The sequence below is a fragment of the Cavia porcellus genome, unplaced genomic scaffold (genome assembly GCF_034190915.1).
Source record: "Cavia porcellus strain 051 isolate PalLab524CR breed Dunkin Hartley unplaced genomic scaffold, mCavPor4.1 scaffold_25, whole genome shotgun sequence".
In the NCBI taxonomy this organism is placed as follows: domain Eukaryota; kingdom Metazoa; phylum Chordata; class Mammalia; order Rodentia; family Caviidae; genus Cavia; species Cavia porcellus.
Window position 1 is genome coordinate 4,316,450 of NW_026947508.1, and position 20,822 is coordinate 4,337,271.

At 59.8% G+C, this 20,822-nt stretch overlaps 1 protein-coding gene and 1 long non-coding RNA gene across 14 annotated transcripts in view; one reads left to right on the forward strand and one right to left on the reverse strand.

The window, feature by feature from the left end:
• Positions 1-20,822, forward strand: part of Camta1 (calmodulin binding transcription activator 1) — a 734,954-nt gene that overhangs the window by 646,700 nt on the left and 67,432 nt on the right. For all 13 annotated transcript variants that reach the window (XM_063235416.1, XM_063235417.1, XM_063235418.1 and 10 more), the window contains 4 exons: positions 7,184-7,324; positions 8,662-10,511; positions 15,295-15,421; positions 19,058-19,192. In XM_063235416.1, the coding sequence (XP_063091486.1) occupies positions 7,184-7,324; positions 8,662-10,511; positions 15,295-15,421; positions 19,058-19,192 (2,253 nt within the window). The remainder of the gene's footprint in view (positions 1-7,183; positions 7,325-8,661; positions 10,512-15,294; positions 15,422-19,057; positions 19,193-20,822) is intronic.
• On the reverse strand, positions 1,464-20,473 carry LOC134472892 (uncharacterized). The gene is made up of 2 exons (XR_010042905.1): positions 19,744-20,473; positions 1,464-16,891 (listed from the first exon to the last, which is right to left on the reverse strand). It is a non-coding gene; the product is annotated as an uncharacterized LOC134472892 (long non-coding RNA).

Consider the following 20,822-nt stretch of genomic DNA (forward strand, 5'->3'; position numbering starts at 1 on the left):
ATCGCTGGTACCAAAAAAAAAAAAAAAAAAAAAGGAAGCCTAGCTAGCCTAGCTGTCTCCTCGGGCTGGAGACAGCAGCTCCCTGTCCCTCAGGGCAGAGACCCCTCCCTGCCTGTCTCCCGGACCTGCTACTTAGGAGATGTAGGAACTGTCCACAGGACTGGGAGGAATTCCTTGTGCACTTCCTGTCCCCGTGGGTTAGGAGCAGACAGCAGGCAGGGCAGGGCAGGAACCTTCTACCTCATGGGCCCGTGCTTGTCCCAGGGCTCCTTTCTGCCTGGCACGAGGTTCAGTTTGGAACTGGCTCCCTTTGCCTCCTTCCAGGATCTTGGTTTGTTTTGCACAGGTTCATCTTCCCCTCCAGCTAGATTCCGAGGAGCTGATGTGGCCCCTAGGCTCAGCCAGAAGGGAAAGCACCTCTTGACCTCCTGTCTCCGGGCTGCTTGCCACTGGGGCTGCTTTGGCTCTGGCTGTGGAGCCCTCCTGTCACAGAAGGCTGGACTCCTTCCTCTTCTCCAACTCAGTGAGCTTGTGCCACGTGGCCACCAGGGCTGTCATCCAGTGCTGTACCAGGAAAGGGTCAGTTAAATGTTTAATTCTTGGCTGACATGTCAGTCTCCATATTTTAAGCCTCTCTTTTAAAAATCGAAGGCTCTGTTCCACATAGGAGTGATCCAGAGCTTCAGCCTAAATGGAGCTCACCTGGCTGCATACACCACCTCCAGTCCCCTGAGGGCAACTGAGTCTAGGTCCCAGCCTAGCAAGAAGCAGGATGGAAACAGTCCAGAATGCCACTCCCCTCCTGCCCCCACTGTACAGACAGCTGGCGACTCCCACATTCATCCCCGCCATGTCTGCTCCAAGCTGGACTGAGGCTGTGTGGCTCTGTGGTGTGGGGGAACCCCAGAGGGAGGCACCCTCCCGCCCTGCCAAGTGTCCAGTTTAGCTGGACAGTGCTAAACAATCATTCAGCCAAGGCCACATTTAATGTCACTGAGCACCTTGGACACTGCCTGGCAGAACCAGCCATGAGGCCAAGGAGGTTATCCTGCAGCCCCCAAGTTCCCCTCCCTTCCTCACCCCCAACATCTGTGCCACCCAAAACAAGGTAGCCAGGGAAGTTCTGTCCACTAGCCCTCAGCCTCTGTCACTGTGTGGCCTGTGCCTCCCACTAGCAATAGGGAATCCCGATGGCCCAGGTCCCAACAATGAGACCCGCTGGGCTCAAGCTGACTCGGGACACAGCGCACAGGTCCCCATACACGCCGTGGACACTCGCTCCCTCATCCCTCACAGCCCCCCTCAACCTCTGCACCTCGAAATGAAGATTTCTGCAAATTTTGTCCCCAGGACCAATGGGAGGATGAGAGTTGAGTGGTGAGATTGGGAAACTGAATAGAGTGTGGGTGTTTGCGTATGAGAATTTAAATCTAATGAAAATTTCATCCAGTTGAACCAAGAAATCAGACGCAGGGCCTTTATTCCTGTCAACAAGAATACAGTGAAAATTAAACCAACACGGCTGCCATTTCCCATTGACCTTGTCGCTATGGCGACCGCCTTCCAGTGTCAACAATTTGCAGGAATCCGAAGGGGACTCCCGTCCACTCCTTCAGGGGCTTGCAGCCACCTCCCTCTCCCACCACCTGCATCACGTGGTAAAGTAAAGTGACCCCACATCCAGAATGGCCTGGGAGCGCCCCCCGTTTATATCATCGCCTGGACAAAGGATCACAGCTCCTCTTTTCTGTTTCCATGGTGACATAGTTTGGACAAGTGAACTGGTCACCTCTTTACAGGCCTTTCTTGGGTAGCAGGTACTGAGCAGAAGCACTGGATGGCCTCAGGATGGGGACTTGTCCTTGTCACCTGCTCCCCCACAGTGCCAAGAAATCTCTTCCCATGCAAAGAAAGGCCACATGCGATCGCAGAAGGGGCTGTCTGTGTCATCACTGCGGAGACTGAAGCTCCAGCCGGCTGCCCTGTCATCCTTCCAGAAGTTACTGCCCCTCCGAGTGCAGGGGGCAGCTGGCTAGCTCCTGCCAGTTCCTGGGGCTGCCATGGTCTCGAGGTCTTCCTGACTGTCCTCCCAAAACTCTTTTCCAAAGTCCTTCCAGCCTGACTTCAGAGCAGACGTCCAGACCCTGTACCCTGGCCCACGTCAAATGTCCTGTGGAGGCCACCCAGGCTAAACTCCACACATCTGTGTGTCCCGCTGTCCCTTGGAAACTGATGACACATAGTCAGGTGAATGCAGAAACAGCACCCATTTTAAAGATAAGGAAACCGAGACCCAGAGATCAAAGCTTTCCCCAAGACTGAACTCCAGCCCTTCTTCCCCCATGCCTCTGGACGTGGGAGGGGGTTCGTGCCACCCTCAGGAAAGCACAGTGTAATGACATGAGGAGTGGAAGTATGTGGCCTCTGTGACACCCCAGTCTGTCTCCCAGAAGATCCCCGCCCTGCCTGCAGCGACAGGAGGCCCAGACAAGGAGTCTGGTCTCGGGGCCACACGCCGACCCTCAAGCCCCCAGCGTCCGGGATAAACCCTTTCTTCAGGACCTTGGTGTTTCTCAGGGATCTCCCCAGAGCCCAGGCACACTTCCTGCTCCTCCCAGCCCCTCCTGGACACTCTGTCTTCCTGGCCTGGTCGGAGGTGGCCCAGCTGCTCCCCTGGCCCGGTGAGCTGAGGGAGGAACCAGGGACGGTGGTGTTTTTCCCTTCTGCCCACGCTCTCCTGTGCTGGTCAGCTTTCTGCTGCTAGACCAAAGTACCCGACACCAGCCACTTAGAGGAGGAAACGTTTATGTGGACTCACGTTTTCAGAGCATTCAGCCCATGGTCAGCTGGCTCCAAAGCAGCATCAAGGGGTGGTGAAGGAAACTGGCCCGGCTCACGGCAGCCAGGAAGCGCACACGGGATCGACCAACAGGAAGGGGGCAAGGAGCCGGTACTGTCCCCAAGGTCGTGCCCCACGAGCCACCCAGACACATTCAGAAGTGCTCGGTACTGATTCCTCTCAACCTTCCTAGGCAGAGGGGGTGGGGAGTAGAGCTGCACCCCACTGGAGAAGAGTGTCCCCAGCCCGCCCTAGAGGCTGAGCTGGCTGGTGGGCTCCTCTCCAGCGAGTGGCATCTCTCTGCTCTTGGTGGGACTCAGTTCCTGGCCCGATCGCTTCTCCCCTCTGCCCGTTAACAGCCACCAGCCTTCCCTCACCAGCTCCTAGCAGACCATTTCCGGGGGACACAGGCCCAGGGGTGGCTCAGAGGAAAGGACTAGAATCTGCGCCCCCCACATTTATCTGCTGTGTGACCTCACGGGAGTCACTGTGTCTCTGAGTCTTGCTCTCTCCAGAATTCTGCCACTGGGACCACTGCCAGGTTAGAGATGGCAGCACCAGTCATGGTGCTCAAGTCAGCTTGGGCAGCCAGGGCCAGAGCCTCTGGGGCCAGCCTGAGAATGTGCCCCTCTAACAGCCGGGGTGTGGGGACCACAGCCTGAGAGCACACAGCCCAGATGCCACCAGAGCCCATGCTCCGGTTCAGGGACTTCTCAGTTATTTATTTCTGTAATGATGTCCAAATTTGCACTGCCTGGCACGAGACATGCATTCACTAAGTACCATCTCCGTGGTTACTATCACAGGGGCACCAACTCTGCTTATAGCACCCTGTGGGTACCACCTAGGAGAAACTGCAACATGATCGAGAAATGGTCCCTTCACTTAGTCATCCCACCAGCCCTCGATAAGCATCTACTGTCTGCCTGTGACCGTCTAAGAGGGTTCGTGGCAGGCATTGGCTGGTGGCTCAGTGCCGCGGTGACAGGGATCCTTGGCACGGGCTCTTCCTCTCCCCACTTCCGCCCTGCCAGGATGCAACAGAACACCCGTGCCAGGAGCCTCCTCCTTCTTCACTCGGGCTCCCTGGCCTCCAGGGCTGTGGGGAAGGGGTTCCTGCCTGTTAGAGCAGCAGACCACGCCGCTGCCCAGCTGAGTGTCGCGGGAGCCACAGAAATGCACTGGCTGAGCTCACGGCTCCGGAGGCTGACCCAAGGTCGAGGTGACTCTGGGGTTCACTTTTGGTGAGGCTGCTCTTCCCGGCTTGCAGATGGTCAGTGTCTTCCTGCATCCTCACGTGGCCTCCTCGCCATGCTGGGCACCCGAGACTCCTAAGGCCTCGAGTCCTCTTGGCTAAGGGTCCCTCTCGTGTGACCTCGTGTAACCTCAGTGACCTCCTGAAAGCCCCGCTCTCCAGGTGTACTCACGCTGGGCTCAGACTGCGACCTGTGAATTTGGAGGACGCAGCTCAGCCCAGTGCAGGGACAGGAGCCGGGCCTGGCTCTGCGGCTTCCACACCCAGGAGCCCTTGGCTGGCAGCAGCCCGAGTGGGGTGAAGCCCACATCTCATGGCCCTCCCTTCCACATCTCAATCCCTCCACTCCCAGCGGCCGGCCGCCTCTTGGGTAAATTGCTCATGGGAAGATGCTCTCCCATGCAGGGCCACATGCTGCTACCATTGATTTCATTTTGATTATTCATATTAGTGGAGGCGCCGCTGCCTTGCCGCAGGTCATAATTAGGGTAAACATCTTCAGGGACCCTGGACAGCACTGAAGCGGGCTGGGGATTCCTGCGGCAGCCACCCCCAGCCCCAGCTCTGCCCGCCGGAGCTCAGACGCCCAGTCAAAGGCAGTGCAGTCCGCTGGCTGTGAGTGTCCGGACATCAGCTGGGCTGCTGGGGGACCCACAAGAGGGAGCGCTTTAGGGCCCAACATCCTGCTTCCTGGTGGCCTTCCTGAAGGCCGGCATCCTGCAGGGGCCCATCCATGCTGGGGCCCGCTTAGGCCGCCCTGAGCTTGCTCCTCTCTCTCTCTCTCATCCGGGACCCTCTCCACCCCCTGTCCAGGCACTGCCACCCAGGCCCCATGCAGCGGTAGCTGAGTCAAGGGTCCCTCTGATTGGGATTTGCTCAGCTAACCTACAATGCTTAGGCCCCCTCCCAGGCCAGGCGGGCTCTGAGCCTGGAACAAGATGCAACAAACAGGAGAAACAGCTGCGACCCAGGCACCCGGGGTTCATGCCGAGCTTGCCTCCCTGTAGGACCCTCCTTTCCGGCCGATTCATTACCTGTCGGGAAGGTGAGCCTGAAGGGTCAATGCCACCCCAAGGCCCTTGATACTCACTACTCACCACGGCCCACCGGGGAGGAGGGGGCGCTTCTTCCCGCCCCACCCAGGGGGCAGGAGACAATCTGTCCACTGAATGGGCCACGACCGTGGGTCCTTTGCATCAAGCATCCAGAAATTGTCTCCCTGCAGTCTGCCACCCTGCACTGGGTTTTCATTTTATAATCTTCACAGCAAGAGGCAGAGAGGACGCAGTCCCTGCGCCCCCTACCCCCCAAAGGCGGCAGGAGAAGTGAGACCTAGCAGCCGCCGTCTTCAGAGCAGAGGTGCCTCGTGGGAAACACCCAAAGATCCCGCCAGGCCAGGCCAGGGCTTAGCAAGGGCCGGGTGCTGCCTGGAGGCTGGAGCCGGCCCTGGGGCTGCCCCGAGAACAGCTCATCTGTCCAGAGAGCTGGGTTCAAATCCAGCAGGGCTTTGCCTGACAACTGGGGGTGACAGCTGAGGGTCCCCTAAGGCAGGGGCTCTGCACAGAGGTGCTTCTGCTCCTGGCCCTGAAGGCCCTCCTTTAGATTCAGAGCAGCACTGTGCTCTCAACCTAGCAGCAGAGGGTGTTAAAAAGTACCCAGGACACCCCAGCCCATGACGTCAGACTCTCAGGGCTAGGGCTTGGACACAGAAGGGACTGAGGACAGGCAGCTGGAGGAGGACATTGTATATGCCTCAGGTCAAGGAAGCCCCGCATCCTGCCCTCTGGCCCCTGGATGGGTTATGAGCTCTCCTCTCTCCACTCTGAGCCTCTCTTTCCTCTTCTGTAAAATGGGTCTCTAAGAATCTTCCACCCCGGGAGGTCCTGAGCATGGGACAACCCCTGAGCCTGGCCTCTCTGTGCTGTCTGGGGTCTGTTCTGGATTTCCAGGCAGCGGGTTGCTGGGGGAAAGCGCTCCGTGGCCAGGATGAGGCTTCACAATGCCCAGCCAGGCTTCCAGCTCCCAGGGACGAGGAACTCAGGAAGTAAATCCAGCCCAGCCTGATGGGCAGGAGCCAAGCGGCCAGGCAGCTGGAGAACTGGTTCCTCTGGGGAGCCCCAGATAGACAGCAGGGGGGAGGACAAAAACCTGTCCAGGTGGGCAGCACACGAAGAAGGAAATGAACCACACACAGGGTTCTAAATGAAGGTGTGCCAGGACCCAGAGGCCAGAGACAAAACCACCGTGGAGATGGGCCACCCAAATTCCCCGGCTGAGCTACCGCTGGGTCTCTCAGTAAGAAGCTCCCTCTGCAAGCCTGGCCCTGTGGCCTCACTGGAGCCCCAGGGCAGGGCCCAAACTGCTTCTCTGGAGCCCTGTGTGAGGTGTTGCTGCCAAAGGAGAAAGTGGACTGTTCTCATGCTGATGAAGCCACTGTCTCTTCCCTCCGTCTCCTGCCCCTTCCTGTTCCTGGAGGCCAGGCCCAGAGTGTGGGGTGCATCACCCCTGGAGCCTGGATGCTGGGCCACCTGTGCATGGCTTGGGGTTCTGTCCCTCTTGGCTGGGTCTGTCGTGGCCACATGTTCGGCAGAGTAAGCCAGTTGATTTTAGACCCCTAGCCCTGTCCTGCCACCCATCCGGGACCCGCTACCCAATTTCAGAGACTGCAGGGATCCGGGGTCAAGCTGAAACCCCAGGGTGGCTGTTCCCCAGGCTGGGCCCTGATGCTCCCACTGTCCTGGCCCTAGGGTCAGTCTCTTCGTCTCCTGCACCTCCTGGGGGAGAGAAGTCTGTGGAGTGCAGGACACGGTGGGGCTCCTCCAGTTCAGTGCTGGGGACCTCTGTGAGAGCCCTGGGGTCTGGCCCTTGAGGAGCCCCTGTGAGCCCTTGAACGATGGGGCAACAAAAGCAGACTTCCAGTCCACCTACTCCTGACTGCATCAGGGGACAGGGAAGGGAGGAGCAGGAGGAGGGTCCAGAGCTCCCTGTGGAGCAGCTCCCAACCCCCCTCTTTTCCCTGCTGCAGCCGCCCCCTCCCCGGGTCCCGGGGCCTGCCTCTGACACCCCATCTGTCTCTGCCCTCTCCGCAGTCCACGGCATCAAGTGGACCTGCAGCAATGGCAACAGCAGCTCCGGCTTCTCGGTGGAGCAGCTGGTACAACAGATCCTCGACAGCCACCAGACCAAGCCCCAGCCTCGGACCCACAACTGCCTGTGCACGGGTAGCCTGGGTGAGCCAAGTGGGGCAGGTGGGAGCTGGGCACACACGTCCGACCCGGCTGGGGAGCGGGGAAAGGGTGGCACCACAGCACCAATCGCGCTGCACGCCAGTTCCGGGGAGGGACAGCGGTTCTGGAGAAATGGCTTTTTCCACTAGGAATGGGGAAGAGGCATAGACCGCAGAGTCCAGTGCCTGCCAGGACCTGCACTCCCAGCGTCCTCAGCAGGAAGCCCATGTGGCCTGGCCCTGTGGTTTTTCAGGGACATCTGCCCCCAAATCCACGGACCCACTCGAGCTAAACATCTTTCTTTAACCTCTGTCTCCTCCAAGCATGGAAGGTGACTCACTCTTTATCTGCTTTTCCCATAATGGTATTTGCTCTGGGAAATGTGGCTCTCCACTCCCTTGGCTGGGTATTTCCATCCATGGACCAGGTCACTCCCCTGCACAGTGTTTGTGCGTTTAGGAGTCTTAGTGGTGCGGCTGTAACAGGGTTGGATGGGGAAGAGTTCACCTTTCATCAAAATCGAGATGACCCCTTATTGGATGGAATGAAATCAAGCACAGAGTAGGTACACAGGCCGCAGAGAGGGCGCTGTAGCGAGACTGCCCAGAGCCCACAGCCGAAAGGCTCGCTCCGGGCTGTCTTCCTCCTGCCTCTGAACCAGGGGGGCTGGGGCTGTGTCTGCCCTTGCCTGGGACCTAGAAGAGCTCCAGAGAGCTGAGCACAGCCAGGTTCAGCCAAACTGGGGACAGAAGGCATCAGGTACCATTTTGCAACTGAGCAGAACCTAGAACACCCTGCAGGGACTGAGAGCTGCTTCTGCAGAGTGCGTCCTCTCCACATGCACCTGCCAACTCCTGGCTTCTAGGTCCAAGAGCGTGGGGGTCCTTACTGGGGCACCAGAAATACTAGAGCTTCCTCAAGCACTGTGTGGCCCTAGAGCACTGTGTAGGAAACACACAGGGGCAGGGACACATCCACCAACCCTGGGCTAAGCACCTGCCCCCGCCAGCAGGAACCCTCAGTTGGCAGACGTCTGTCTCTGATAGCTGAAGGGACTTTCCGGGAGGTGGGGGGAGACCCACCCACCTTCCAAGCCTTCCCAGTGCCGGTGCCAGGCTCTCCAGCCTTTGCGGGAGGGTCACAGAGGCTATGAGAGACCCTAAGACTGAGGCTGAGCTGGCCTAGGAGCCAAGGGACCAAGGGGTGGGAGACCAGGCGGGGAGTTCGCCAGGGACCCAGCTCTGACCCGGTCTGTGTCTGTGTGTGGTCTGTGTCTGTGTGTGTGAATGCACGTGTGTATGTACATTGCGTGTGCGTGTGCGGTGCTCTGATCCCCACAGGAGCGGGCAGCAGCATGCACCACAAGTGTAACAGTGCCAAACACCGCATCATCTCGCCAAAGGTGGAGCCGCGGTCGGGGGGCTACGGGAGCCACGCTGAGGTGCAGCACAATGACGTGTCGGAGGGCAAGCACGAGCCCAGCCACGGCAAGGGCGCCGGCCGCGAGAAGCGGAACGGCAAGGTGGCCAAGCCAGCGCTGCCACACCAGAACAGCACCGAGGTGTCCTCCACCAACCAGGTGGAAGTGCCCGACACCACCCAGAGCTCCCCCGTGTCCATCAGCAGCGGGCTCAACAGCGACCCGGACATGGTGGACAGTCCCGTGGTCACAGGCGTGTCCAGCATGGCGGTGGCCTCTGTGATGGGGGGCTTGTCCCAAAGTGCCACGGTGTTCATGTCAGAGGTCACCAACGAGGCCGTGTACACCATGTCCCCCACCTCCGGCCCCAACCACCACCTCCTCTCGCCTGATGCCTCTCAGGGCCTGGTCCTGGCTGTGAGCTCCGACGGCCACAAATTCGCCTTCCCCACCACGGGCAGCTCAGAGAGCCTGTCCATGCTGCCCACCAACGTGTCCGAAGAACTGGTCCTCTCCACCACCCTCGATGGTGGCCGGAAGATCCCGGAGACCACCATGAACTTTGACCCCGACTGCTTCCTCAATAATCCAAAGCAGGGCCAGACCTACGGGGGCGGGGGCCTGAAGGCTGAGATGGTCAGCTCCAACGTCCGGCACTCACCGCCCGCCAGCGAGCGGAGCTTCGGCTTCACCAGCGTCCTCGCCAAGGAGATAAAGACAGAGGATACCTCCTTCGAGCAGCAGATGGCCAAGGAGGCATACTCTTCCTCCGCCGCGGCTTCAGGCTCCAGCTCCCTCACCCTGTCGGCCGGCTCCAGCCTCCTGCCGTCGGGCGGCGGCCTGAGTCCCAGCACCACGCTGGAGCAGATGGACTTTAGTGCCATAGACTCCAACAAAGACTATACGTCCAGCTTCAGCCAGACAGGCCACAGCCCCCACATCCACCAGACCCCCTCCCCCAGCTTCTTCCTGCAGGATGCCAGCAAACCCCTCCCCCTCGAGCAGACCGCCCACAGCAGTCTGAGCGACTCCGGGGGCAGCTTCGTGATGCCCACAGTGAAAACGGAGGCTTCGTCCCAGACCAGCTCCTGCAGCGGCCACGTGGAGACTCGGATAGAGTCCACGTCCTCCCTGCACCTCATGCAGTTCCAGGCCAATTTCCAGGCCATGACGGCAGAAGGGGAGGTCACCATGGAGACCTCTCAGGCAGCCGAAGGAGGTGAGGTCCTCCTCAAATCCGGGGAGCTGCAGGCCTGTGGCTCGGAGCACTACCTGCAGCCTGAAAGTAACGGGGTGATCCGCAGCGCCGGCGGGGTCCCCATCCTCCCAAGCAATGTGGTGCAGGGACTCTACCCGGTGGCCCAGCCCAGCCTCAGCAACAGCTCCAACATGGAGCTCAACCTGGACCACTTCGACATCTCCTTCGGCAACCAGTTCTCCGACCTGATCAATGACTTCATCTCCGTGGAGGGGGGCAGTGGCACCATCTACGGGCACCAGTTGGTGTCGGGGGACAGCGCAGCGCTCTCACAGTCAGAAGACGGGGCCCGAGCGCCCTTCACCCAGGCGGAGCTGTGCATTCCGTGCTGCAGCCCCCAGCAGGGGACCCTGCAGCTGAGCAGCGCCGAGGGTGGGGCCGGCACCACGGCCTACATGCACGTGGCCGAGGTGGTCTCGGCCGCCTCGGCCCAAGGCTCGCTGGGGATGCTGCAGCAGAGCGGACGGGTGTTCATGGTGACCGACTACTCCCCCGAGTGGTCTTACCCTGAGGTAAGCTGCCCGCTGCTGTGACCGCCACGTCCCCATGGTGCACCCCACACCTATCCCGGTCCCGGGCCACTGGGCAGCCAGACAGAAAGCACCTGCCTCTGCAGCAAGTGCTGCATGATAGTCACACCTGTCCCCTCCCTCTGGCCCAAATGAGTGGTTCTCAAACTGAGAACCACCAGAGAAAGTGGCTTCCAGGTGGGGATGGCGGGGGAGCGGGAGGCAAAGGGCTCCTGGCAGCCCTGCCCGGAAGCCGCCCCTCCCTCTCCTTCTCCTTCCCTACCGTCCCTCCTTCTTTCCTCCCTTACTTCTCTCCTTTCTGCCTTTTCTTTTTTCTCTTCTTTTTCTCCTTTGTCTTCTTCTTCATCATCTTCTTTTGGAAAAGGGTTCTAGGGTTGCTATAAAAACATTCAGGAATCACCTCCTAACTAACCAGGTCACCTGTGCCCACTGTTCCTCTGTTGCTTCACTGAACCAAACAAACATCTCACATCACACCGGCGAGGGAGGGTGCAGCTTCTGAATACCCACTCGTGACATCCAAGACCTTCGTGCAACCCAGGTCCCAACCATGTCATCCCACTCCACCCCACCCCGTGGGCCCTGCAGATCTGACTTTGGGAATCCCTGCTGCAGAGCCCAGCCCTGCAGGAGTGCTGGAGTCCGGGCTCACAGGCAGGGGACCCAGTGCCTAAAGAGGAACCTCTGCTTTTTCTCCAAAGCAGACTGGGACAGGAAGGGGACAGCGTGGCGTCACAGTTCCCTATATATCTGCTGCACAGGGCCAGTGTTCCCTTCTCCTCCTGGCCTGCCTGCCTGTCAGGCACTGGCAGAGCAGCTGTCCCCTGAGGCTGGGTGCCCTCCCCAGGAGGTGGCTGCTCACAGCTCCCTGGGGTCCACAGCCATATTCCCCAGACACCAGGGCAAGGGCTGCTGCAGCTGCTGCTGGGAGACCCTAAGGAAGGACCGTCCTTCATCACCTTCCTTCAGGCAAAGTTAAGACACAAGGATCTGTGTACAGTGGCCCTCGGAGATGCTGTGGCACCAGAGATAATAGCCCAGCCTCCGGGCAGGGCATCCAGGAAGGAAGGCAGGTGCAACAGAGACCAGCTACTGCCCACAGGCTGCTGCCCACATGCATATAAACATGGACAGGAAGCCTGGCGTGGTGGCATGTGCCTGCAATCCCAGCAGTCTGGGAGACTGAGGCAGGAGAATCCAGACTGGGCAAATTAGCAATCCACAACATGTCTCAAAATAAAGATAAAAAAGATTGTCTGGGGATATAGCTCAAAGCATAGGCCCTGGGTTTGATCCCCAACACACACACACACACACACACACACACACACACACACACACACACACTCGGAGAGAGCCTGCCACATGCTTATGGTCAGGACTGTGGGCCAAGTGGTCTGGATTCAAATCTGGTTCACAACCTTCCTGTCTCGAAACCTAGAGCAATAACCCTCGGGGTACTCGCCCCTCCCCAGGCTCAGGGAAGCAGTCTGAGGGGCTCTGAGGGAGGGAGAGGACTGGCTGTCGTGGGAAGGCACAGATGTCTGCTGAGCTACTCAAGACCTGACTCTGGGTCACAGTGTTCTCAGAGGTGCCCAGCTGGGAGGCTGGGGACTCAAAGCACTCCATGTCTTAGGGCTGTGGACTTGGCCAGCACTCCCTTCCCTCCCTAGGGCTCCTGGGGCATGTCCTGCGGCCCCTGGGGGCCCAGGACAGTATCCCGGCCTCCTTGGGCCCACCCTCTGGTCTTGGGCAGCTGCACATCGTCTTGGAGAGGCGGTTCTGCATCTTGCCACGTGGGGGCGGCCCAGGCACAGCAAAAGTCAGGCTTTCAGGTGCATCCAATCGTTTTTTCTGGAAAGACTGGAGGCTTCCCTCACCAGGACACAAAAGCATCTTAGAATCAGTTTGATTTAGAAAATGGTCCTCCGGGTCCCCATGGTGGCCATGCAATGAAGCCTCCAAGGTCTCAGTGGCTCTGACAGCCACTTCCTCCTTGCCAAGTTCTCCAACCCTGGACACTGAGGCCAGGCCAAAGTAGGGGTCACCCTGTACTCTACTCTCCAAGCAATGGCACATCCTGCCCCTGACATGGGTGTCCTCTCACAGCGGGATGTGCAAGGGAATCCTGTTTGTGCACTGATGGCATCAGGAGCCCCTGCCTGCGAGGCTGTGCAAGCTCCTAGAAAACTCTGCAGCAGGGCATGCAGCTGGGCCTCACTCTAGTCTGCGAACCTGGGGGCAGGCTAAGTGGCTGCTCTGGGTCCCCACCCAGCTGAAAACCTCAGTAGTCCCCAGGGATCCATGTAACAGGGCACCATGGCTGGGCCATCCTGCTGGATCTACTACAAACATCGTGTCCTTCCACGGCTGCTGCCCGTTCTCTCTTCACCTCTTCACTCCAGGGGCAGCTGGTCACCCATGCATACACATGTGTACACACACGTGTGCACACGCATGCACACACACGCACACACACCACATCCCAGAGGCACCCCCATGCCCCAGCATCTGTCTTGGCTGCATCAGAACTAGGCCCGGTCATCTCGGGACTCCCAAGGCACAGAGACCTCAGATGCCATCTGCTGCTCCCTCCCCACCCCCACCTGACTCCTGCGTCACTTCCCACCACTGGCTCCTGCTGCACCAGGCACAAGAAGCTGCAATTAGAGCTGCCAGGCACGCGCACGTCACCACCCATTCAGCACAGCCAGGCAGTGGTTGCCATGGGAACCGTCCCCTGAACTGATGGATGCTGAGGCATCCTGCGGTGGTTTCCATGGAAAAGGTCTTGATGTTTGCCAGTAATTTCTGCAGCCCTTTGTTCCCACAGCAGCCCCAGCACCAGGCCAGCAGTTGTGGATCGGGGTTATTATGTTTTGTCCCTTTTTCTCTCACATGGTAATTGTCAGTGGCCTTTGGAAGCCTTTCCATTTCACAGGTTCAGGGAGGGTCACGCCGGAGCTGGCCCTCCACTGCCTCTGGACATCCCAGCTGGGCATCTGTGGGCAGAGATCAGTGTCCTTGGTCCACTGGCCTTAGGACATTCAGCTACTGACAGCAGGGCAGGCCTCCTGCTTCGGACCCAGTCCCAGCTCTCTCTGCTGCCTCCCAACTTGGGTCATGGAGTAGTGACCTCCCCCAAAGCATGCCAGCTCCAGGAGCAGGGGAGCCCTGCAGCCAGAAAGCAAGTCCGTGGAAACCCCCGCAGCTGCCCTAGGGGCTGGACCTGGGCCAGGGCCAGGTTTGGGGTGCATTGTGGGGAGCAGTATCTGTGCGCAAGCTGGGGCCCTGTAGAGCAGGGTAGACAAAGCCAGGGACGGGCTGATCAAGAATGATGAAAGAGAGAGCGAGGAGGAGAGAGAGACAGAGGGAGGAAGGGAAGGAAGGAGGAAAGTTAGGAAGAGGGGAAGGAGAGAAGGAAGGAAAGAAGGAAGAAAGGTAGGTAGGCCGTGCCAGCTGCCTTGGGGTGCCGCGGGGAACCTGGTTCAGGCCCTTTCGCCCCAGTAGGGGGAAGGGGAGCTCGGCTGGGCTGCTCTCGGCGGCGCCTCTCAGCCTTCTGCAGCCTGGACGCCAGGTGGCGCTCTCCGCCCTGGCCAGCGCAGCTCTCCGCCCCCCTGCGGGGGAAAGGTGTTTACTTGGGGGTGGGGTGGCTGAGCCTCTGGGGTGGGTCCACCCAAGGTTAGCCAGGAGAGCCAGAGGCCAGCGCCCCCGCCCTCTGCATCCCCGGGGACAGTCTCCCTCCACCAGCCGTAAGTAAGGGAGGGACCTCGAGCGCCTCAGTGCGCCCGGGCTGGGCGACAGTGGAGGTGCTGTTCCCCACGGCGGGGACCCGGGCCCTGCCTGCACCGGGCTGCCCGCGCGTGCGGACGTGAGTTCTCGCCCTCCTGGCCCGGCGGCACCAGCTGGCCCAAGCCGGAGGTCGGGGAGCGCGCAGGCTTCGCGATGCTCTCCCACCCTGGGTGCTGGGGTCCCCTGCGGCCGGGGTCCCTCCCCGGAGCTGGGGACGGTCGTCTGAGGCCCCTCGGGACTGGGCGGTAGGATCGGCGCTGCGCGTGCCCAATGTGCGCGCGCCCTCGAGGGCCCATCTGTCTGAGCGCGCGCACCACGGGTCGCGGAGGCCCAGTCCCCACGCTGGCCCCAGACTTGGTTCCTGGGCAGTCTCTGTCCCTCTCCAACTCGGAGGCCTTCCCCCTGTTTTTCTGTTTACAGTCTTCCCCTTCTCTTCACTGTGCCCTCCCCTCACCATAGCCAGCCATGGCCCTGGGGCTCCTGGGGGGGGGGTCCCCTCCATTCTCCAGGAGAACATCTGACTCCTGGGATGACACTAAGATTCTCAGACTTGCTCTTTGACGGGCCCTGGGAGTTTGCCCCGTCTCTCGAAAGAATGGTAGAGGGTCCCCTCTGTTCCCTTGAGAGCGGGGCTAACTAGTCCATCCTCAGGTGTGTCTGGGGCTGAAAAGGTTGAAAAACTCGATTCTCTGCTGCCTGGAACTCCGGGTTGTTTGGGACAGGGCTGTTGGGCATCCCCTAGGAAGGCTGCAGGACCTCCTGAGGGTCAGGATTGGACTGCTGCCCCCTGTCCTCTTCCTGTGGTCTGCAAATTGACTCTCAGACTCCTGGGCTCCTCCTTCGACTCCAGGTGGCCACGGTTTCATCCTCCTTGATCCCGCCCCGTCTGAGCACAGGGTGCAGGGACCTCCCCTGTGCCCCGGACCTTCTTGGTGGCTCCTGCTTTATCTCTGTTTCCCTCTGTCCCCTCCAGGGAGGAGTGAAGGTCCTCATCACAGGCCCGTGGCAAGAAGCCAGCAATAACTACAGCTGCCTGTTTGACCAGATCTCAGTGCCTGCGTCCCTGATTCAGCCCGGGGTGTTGCGCTGCTACTGCCCAGGTGAGAAGTCCCCCTTTCCCTGGCAATGCATGTGGGTGCCCAGGAGTATCAGACCAGGAGTCAGCCTTGGGGTGACCCTCGTCAGACAGGAACACCAGGGGTGCCCCGCTGAGATCTTAGAGAAAGCCCAAGCAGATGATTCAGAGAACCATCGATCTAGACCAGCTCCCTGGAGGAGGCTGCTCTGGGGCTGCTCGTGGAGCTGGAGGCCGCCTCTGCAGCAAGGTGAACATTTCTCCCACTGCCCAGGCTGTCCATCCCAGTGGCAGTCCATCCAGCCATCCTGGGCCTCGAGCAGATCCCAGAAGGCCTGCAGAGATCTGGCACCAGGCAGGAACTGTGGCAGCTGGAAATGTCAAACTAAGAATAATGCCTGCACGCTCCTTTGAGAGTTTCAGTGCCCACCCAGAAAAGGGCACAGTGGCGTCATCAGTTTCCAACTTCAAGACCTCAGTGACCCTCCAGGACAGCCTGCCAGGACACGCTCTGTGCTGTCCCCTGTGGCTCTGACCTACTCTCCTGCTCACCCCAAAGCTTCATCACCACCTGCTTAGCTAGGTGCCCTTATTTGTGACCTGAGGGAGCCAGGACCCGGGCCTGTGCTGACCTCTGCCTTGCTGGCCCTACCCCCAGAGGTCACCTGCCTGGACCCCCAATGCCCACCCAGCCCCGTCTCCCCAGCAACCCTGTTGGGTCTGGACAGTAGCCACCCCGGATGCCAGCCCAGGCCGGATCAGCCTGTCACTGCCCAGGAGGGCAGCATGTTATTGAAGTGCCTACTTATCACCTGCTGCTGGACGGGGACTCACTCCGGCCTGTAAATAGATGCCGCTTCCTGTCCCTGGCCTGGCTGAAGACCCAGACCTTGCCCGTCCTCGGTTACCTGACCCCTCCAGGAATTAAATAAAGGACTCGCCTCCTGGATGATGTCCCAGGTCAGACTTGGAGAATCCTGGGGACTGAAGCCGGTCACCTCTGCCTATGTCCCAGTCAACCAGATGTCATCTGTGTGACTTTGGCTGGAGGTCGCCTCTCTGGCTCTCGGTTTCCTTATCTTTAAGGAGAGCACCCACTGAAGGAGAGAGCTCCTGCAGCACCTGGCTCGGGTGCTGGATTCTGAAGGCTCCCTCCATCCGTGAGGTCTGCACTCTTCTGTCCCAGGGCAGAGCAAGGAGCAAGCCGGGCTCAGGCAGTTCTCTGGGTGCCACTGCACTCGAGTCGGCAGGCGGCCTCTGCTTAAGCCGTCTTCCACCTTGCTCAGCTCCTCTAATGGAACAGATCTAGAGCAGAAGTTACCAGGCTCCAGGGAAACTTAGAGCCGGAGTTCCTCTTCTGGGGCTTCACTCTGTCTTGCAGCTAACTCGGTTTCAAGGCCAAATGGAACATTGCTCTGGATGTATTCATTCATTCTTCATTCATTTGCCAAATGGGTTTCCAGCGTCTCCTGCTTTCCCAAGCACTGTTAAGTTCCTGGAATGATGCAGGGAATAAGAGTCAGCCCCTAGCTGGGACCCTGGCCCCAAAGAGCAACTAGTTCAGCGGGGAGGCCCGGTGCAGTCCAGCCACTGTCCTGGGAGATGCTGCTCAGTGGCCTCGTCTCAGTCTCCCCACGTGACTGAGCTGGAGCTGAGCCTCGCCAGAGTGGGCTCAGAGGCTGGGAGCACAAGCCAGGCTACCTCAGAGGCCGGGCTGATGCAGGACGGGGCAGCAGGAATGCAAACAGGTACTGGCCACAGCCTCGTGCACTGCCCGGGCCAAACAGGCCCCGCTGGGGAACTGGGGTCAGCCCAGGCCATTCCTACACCAGTAGCAGCAGGGGCCATGCAAGGGTGGGCTTTGTCTTCCACTAGACCCCGGGGCTGCCCCGGGGTCAGGATGGATGGAACCAAGTGTGAAGGGGCGGGGGCAGGCAACTGGACTCGGGAGAGGATGGGGAACCTACCAAGACTGCTGGCCAGCTGCCCACCCTGGGTTCCAAGGAGGTCACAAAAGGCCTTTTGGACCAAGGTCCACTCTTTAATAACAAGAAACAAGGCTCGTTCTGGCCACCTATTTCCACGGCTTTCGGCTTTCTGGAAGGGGCATTACAAGACAATCTCCACCCCACTCCAGCAGGGACAGGTGTCACAAGGCTGGTGTCACCTTCAGCAGGAGGCAAAACACACGCGGCTTGGATAAGAATGGCAGCAGTGGAGACAGAGAGGAGCAGATGGAGCCAGGACTCCTGATGGATGAATGAGCAGGAGGAGAGGGCAGTCATGGCCTGGCACCCAAGAGTCCAGGGCTGGTCCCTGTCACCACCCACTGCAGAGCCTGGTGCAGGACGCACTGGGAGAAACAGCAGCTGGGAGGGGCCCTGAGCAGGGATACCCCGCACCAGAGCCTCCAGCTCCCCTGGGGCACTGCGGCACAGGCAGAGGGGTCACACGGGAGTGTGCTGCCAGCCTGCCTTCCTGGTGGTTAACCAGGCAAATCTCCAGGGAAGACGAGTGACCGCGAGCTTGGAGATCTGCCCAGGGTGCTGTCAAAGCCACCGGAGGTTCTGGACTAGGCCAGGGCTCCACTGCAGGAGGTCCTGCATGACCCCTGCCATGAAGCCTGTGGGTTCAGGTTGGCTGGAGCTGACAGATGCAGCCAGGACAGGAAGCACAGTAGAAAACTCACGGGTCAGTCACATCTTCTAGGCCCTGGGACGATGGGAAGATGACTACTGTCTTACCACATACACCTGGGCTGGATGGAGGCCAGGGGTCAGTAAGGTAGCTTTCCCATCGGAAGTGGACTCTGCAGGTGTCCTGAGGGGGAGCAGAGCTCTCTCCCGCCCCAGGAGCAGCTGACTGGGTACCCTCATGCTCTGAAAACCGAGAGCCCAAACAGTAACACGAACCCCATATGTCCCTCTTGGAAAACCATCCCGGGGAGGCTGTCAGCCCAGAAAACCAGTGCTGAGACAAAAGAGCCCTGACACCTACCAGGGGATGCGACCCATATACCCACCATGCCCGACAGGCCATCTTCAGGGCCACTGGCTGCGCCCAAGATGGTAACAGCACATGCAGCAGCAGCCTGCACCCCTGCACTGAAGTGGGGCTCGCTGCCAGTGGGAACATCTCCTCCGTCTACCCAGTGCATTCAGTGCTGCTGAGCCTGTGTCGGGGCCGGAGGACTCAGCAAGACCCGCAGAGCACTGCCCTCCTGAAGTGTCTGGTCATGTGTTGCCAGCTCAGCACCCAGCAGGTCACCGCATCTCACCCTGGCTGGGGCAGAGCAGGAGGCACTGCTGAAGCTCTTGCTTGCAGCAGGGAGGCAGAGGAACTTCTAAAATCCTGTGGGTGTCACATTTAGGGAGTCTGCACAGGTGTGCAGGAAAGGGTGAAGCAGACCCACAGCAAATGGACCCCACACCCTGCCTTGGATGGAGGAGTGGGGGAGAAGTCGGCCAGCCCCGGGCATTCACTCGTTCCCTTCCTTGAGCAGCCTTGTGTGCTGAGCCCCAGTCCCTGCGAGCAGCTACAGTGCAGGAGTCCCAGGGGTCAGAGGAGGCTTCTAAGAGAGGTGTCACACTCAGGCCTTGAGGACTGAGCTGGCCCGGGCTGGGCTAGAGGACACTCTGACTTCTCTGTCCTTCCCTTTCAGCCCATGACACGGGTCTGGTGACCCTACAAGTTGCCTTCAACAACCAGATCATCTCCAACTCGGTGGTGTTTGAGTACAAAGCCCGGGCTGTGCCCACACTCCCCTCCTCCCAGCACGACTGGCTGTCATTGGACGGTAAGAACGGGACCGGGTCCCCTGCAAGGACACCTGATGCACACAGTGCCAGAGCAGGGGCAGGTCCATGAAAAGGGGGTCAGTGTCCCTCAGCGGGGGGACCTGCGGATGGGTGTGTCCTTGAGCAGCCTCTGTGTGGTCATTGGCTGGGCCCACCCTGGATCTCAGGCAGGACTCGGCATGGGAGCCTGGCTGTGACTGACACTCCTGCCCGGTAGCTGCACAGCTGAGCAGTCCACTCTGGATGGACCCCAGGCTGCAAGGTCTGAGCACCTGCTGCGCCCTCCAGGGGTGTTTCCTCCTGGGAGTGAGGGAAGAGTTCCTTGCCACCCGGACAGGTTTCAGGAGGCTCCCAAGCTGGCAAGCCCAGCCGCCTGCGCCCTGAACAGGGAAGGCCATGGGATTGCAGGATCAGAGTGAGCTGTAGAGTGACCCCCAGAGACATACCGTGCTGGAGACCTCAAGGTGTTTGGGTCTGGACTCCGCTGCCTCTGTGCCCTCTGCCCTGAAGGTGGCCCTGCCCACCCACAGTACCCCTCTTGCCTCCTCACCTCTGCCTTCCCCTTGTGACTGGCTGCAGGGATGTGCCCTGGACAGCTCTCCAGGGGCCCTCTGTGTGCAAACCCTGACCTTCCCAGGCTCTGCCCCTGTGGTAACAGGGCGCCCGGCAGCCCCCCTTACGGATGAACGTCAGGAGCTATTTCCAGAGGTGGTTTTGGGTCAGCAGGCATCTGCACCCTGGCAGCGGCTGCCTGGGAGCGCTGTGCTGGCCTTGGCAGCATCCCTGGCCAAGGCTGGAGCCAGGGAGAGCCACGACGGTGACCTGCAGTGTGTAACAGAGAAGGGCAGGGTGACCGGGGGCTCCCGCTCAGGAAATCCGGTTCCAGTCTTGCAGAACAAATGGGCAATGGAGACCTCCTCAGGGAGCTCCGCACAGGCCTGGCTCTCCCCGAGTGACCGGGTCAGGTTCACTGGGGTGGACAGAAGGCTCCTTGGGCCCTGGAAAGGGGAGTTTTTCATAGGGCAGTCTCAGCCAGGCAGGGCCCTGAAGTTTAGGAAAATATTCCCTGGCCTGAGGTAGCTCAGAGAGCCAGCTACATCCATTGGTCACCCAAAGAGCTGTGAAAGAAGAGCCTTAACTACTTTATGGCCATATTCCTGGGTCTTAGACCACACCAGGCCCCTTGTGAATGGGCCTGCTGCCAAGCTGGACACCTGCTTGCCAGCTGTCCCCTCCCCCAGGACTCTGGGCCCTGACCTCGGTAATCCTCCAGGCGGAAGTTAGCATCTCTTGGCCCCAGGCAGGACACATGGCCTAGATGGCAGGTGTCAAGGCCTGGTTAGCTGAGCAGCAGTGGGCTGTGCATTACCACTAGGTGGGTGCTGTTAGGATACCAGTTCCAACCTACTGCTCCCCGCACTGGCCTAGGCCATCTGCGGTGGCCCAGGTGCCCTGCAGAGAGCAGATCAGGACTCTCTGGCCCCTTCCCCTTGGGTTTTGGCCAGGCAGCATTTCAAATAGTAGGAGAGAAGAGAGGCAGGGGCAGAGGAACTCAAGAAAGTGGGGTTCCCAGTATTTCTTTTCCTCTCAGTGTATTCAAGGGGCTCACCCACCCAAGGCCTGTTTAAG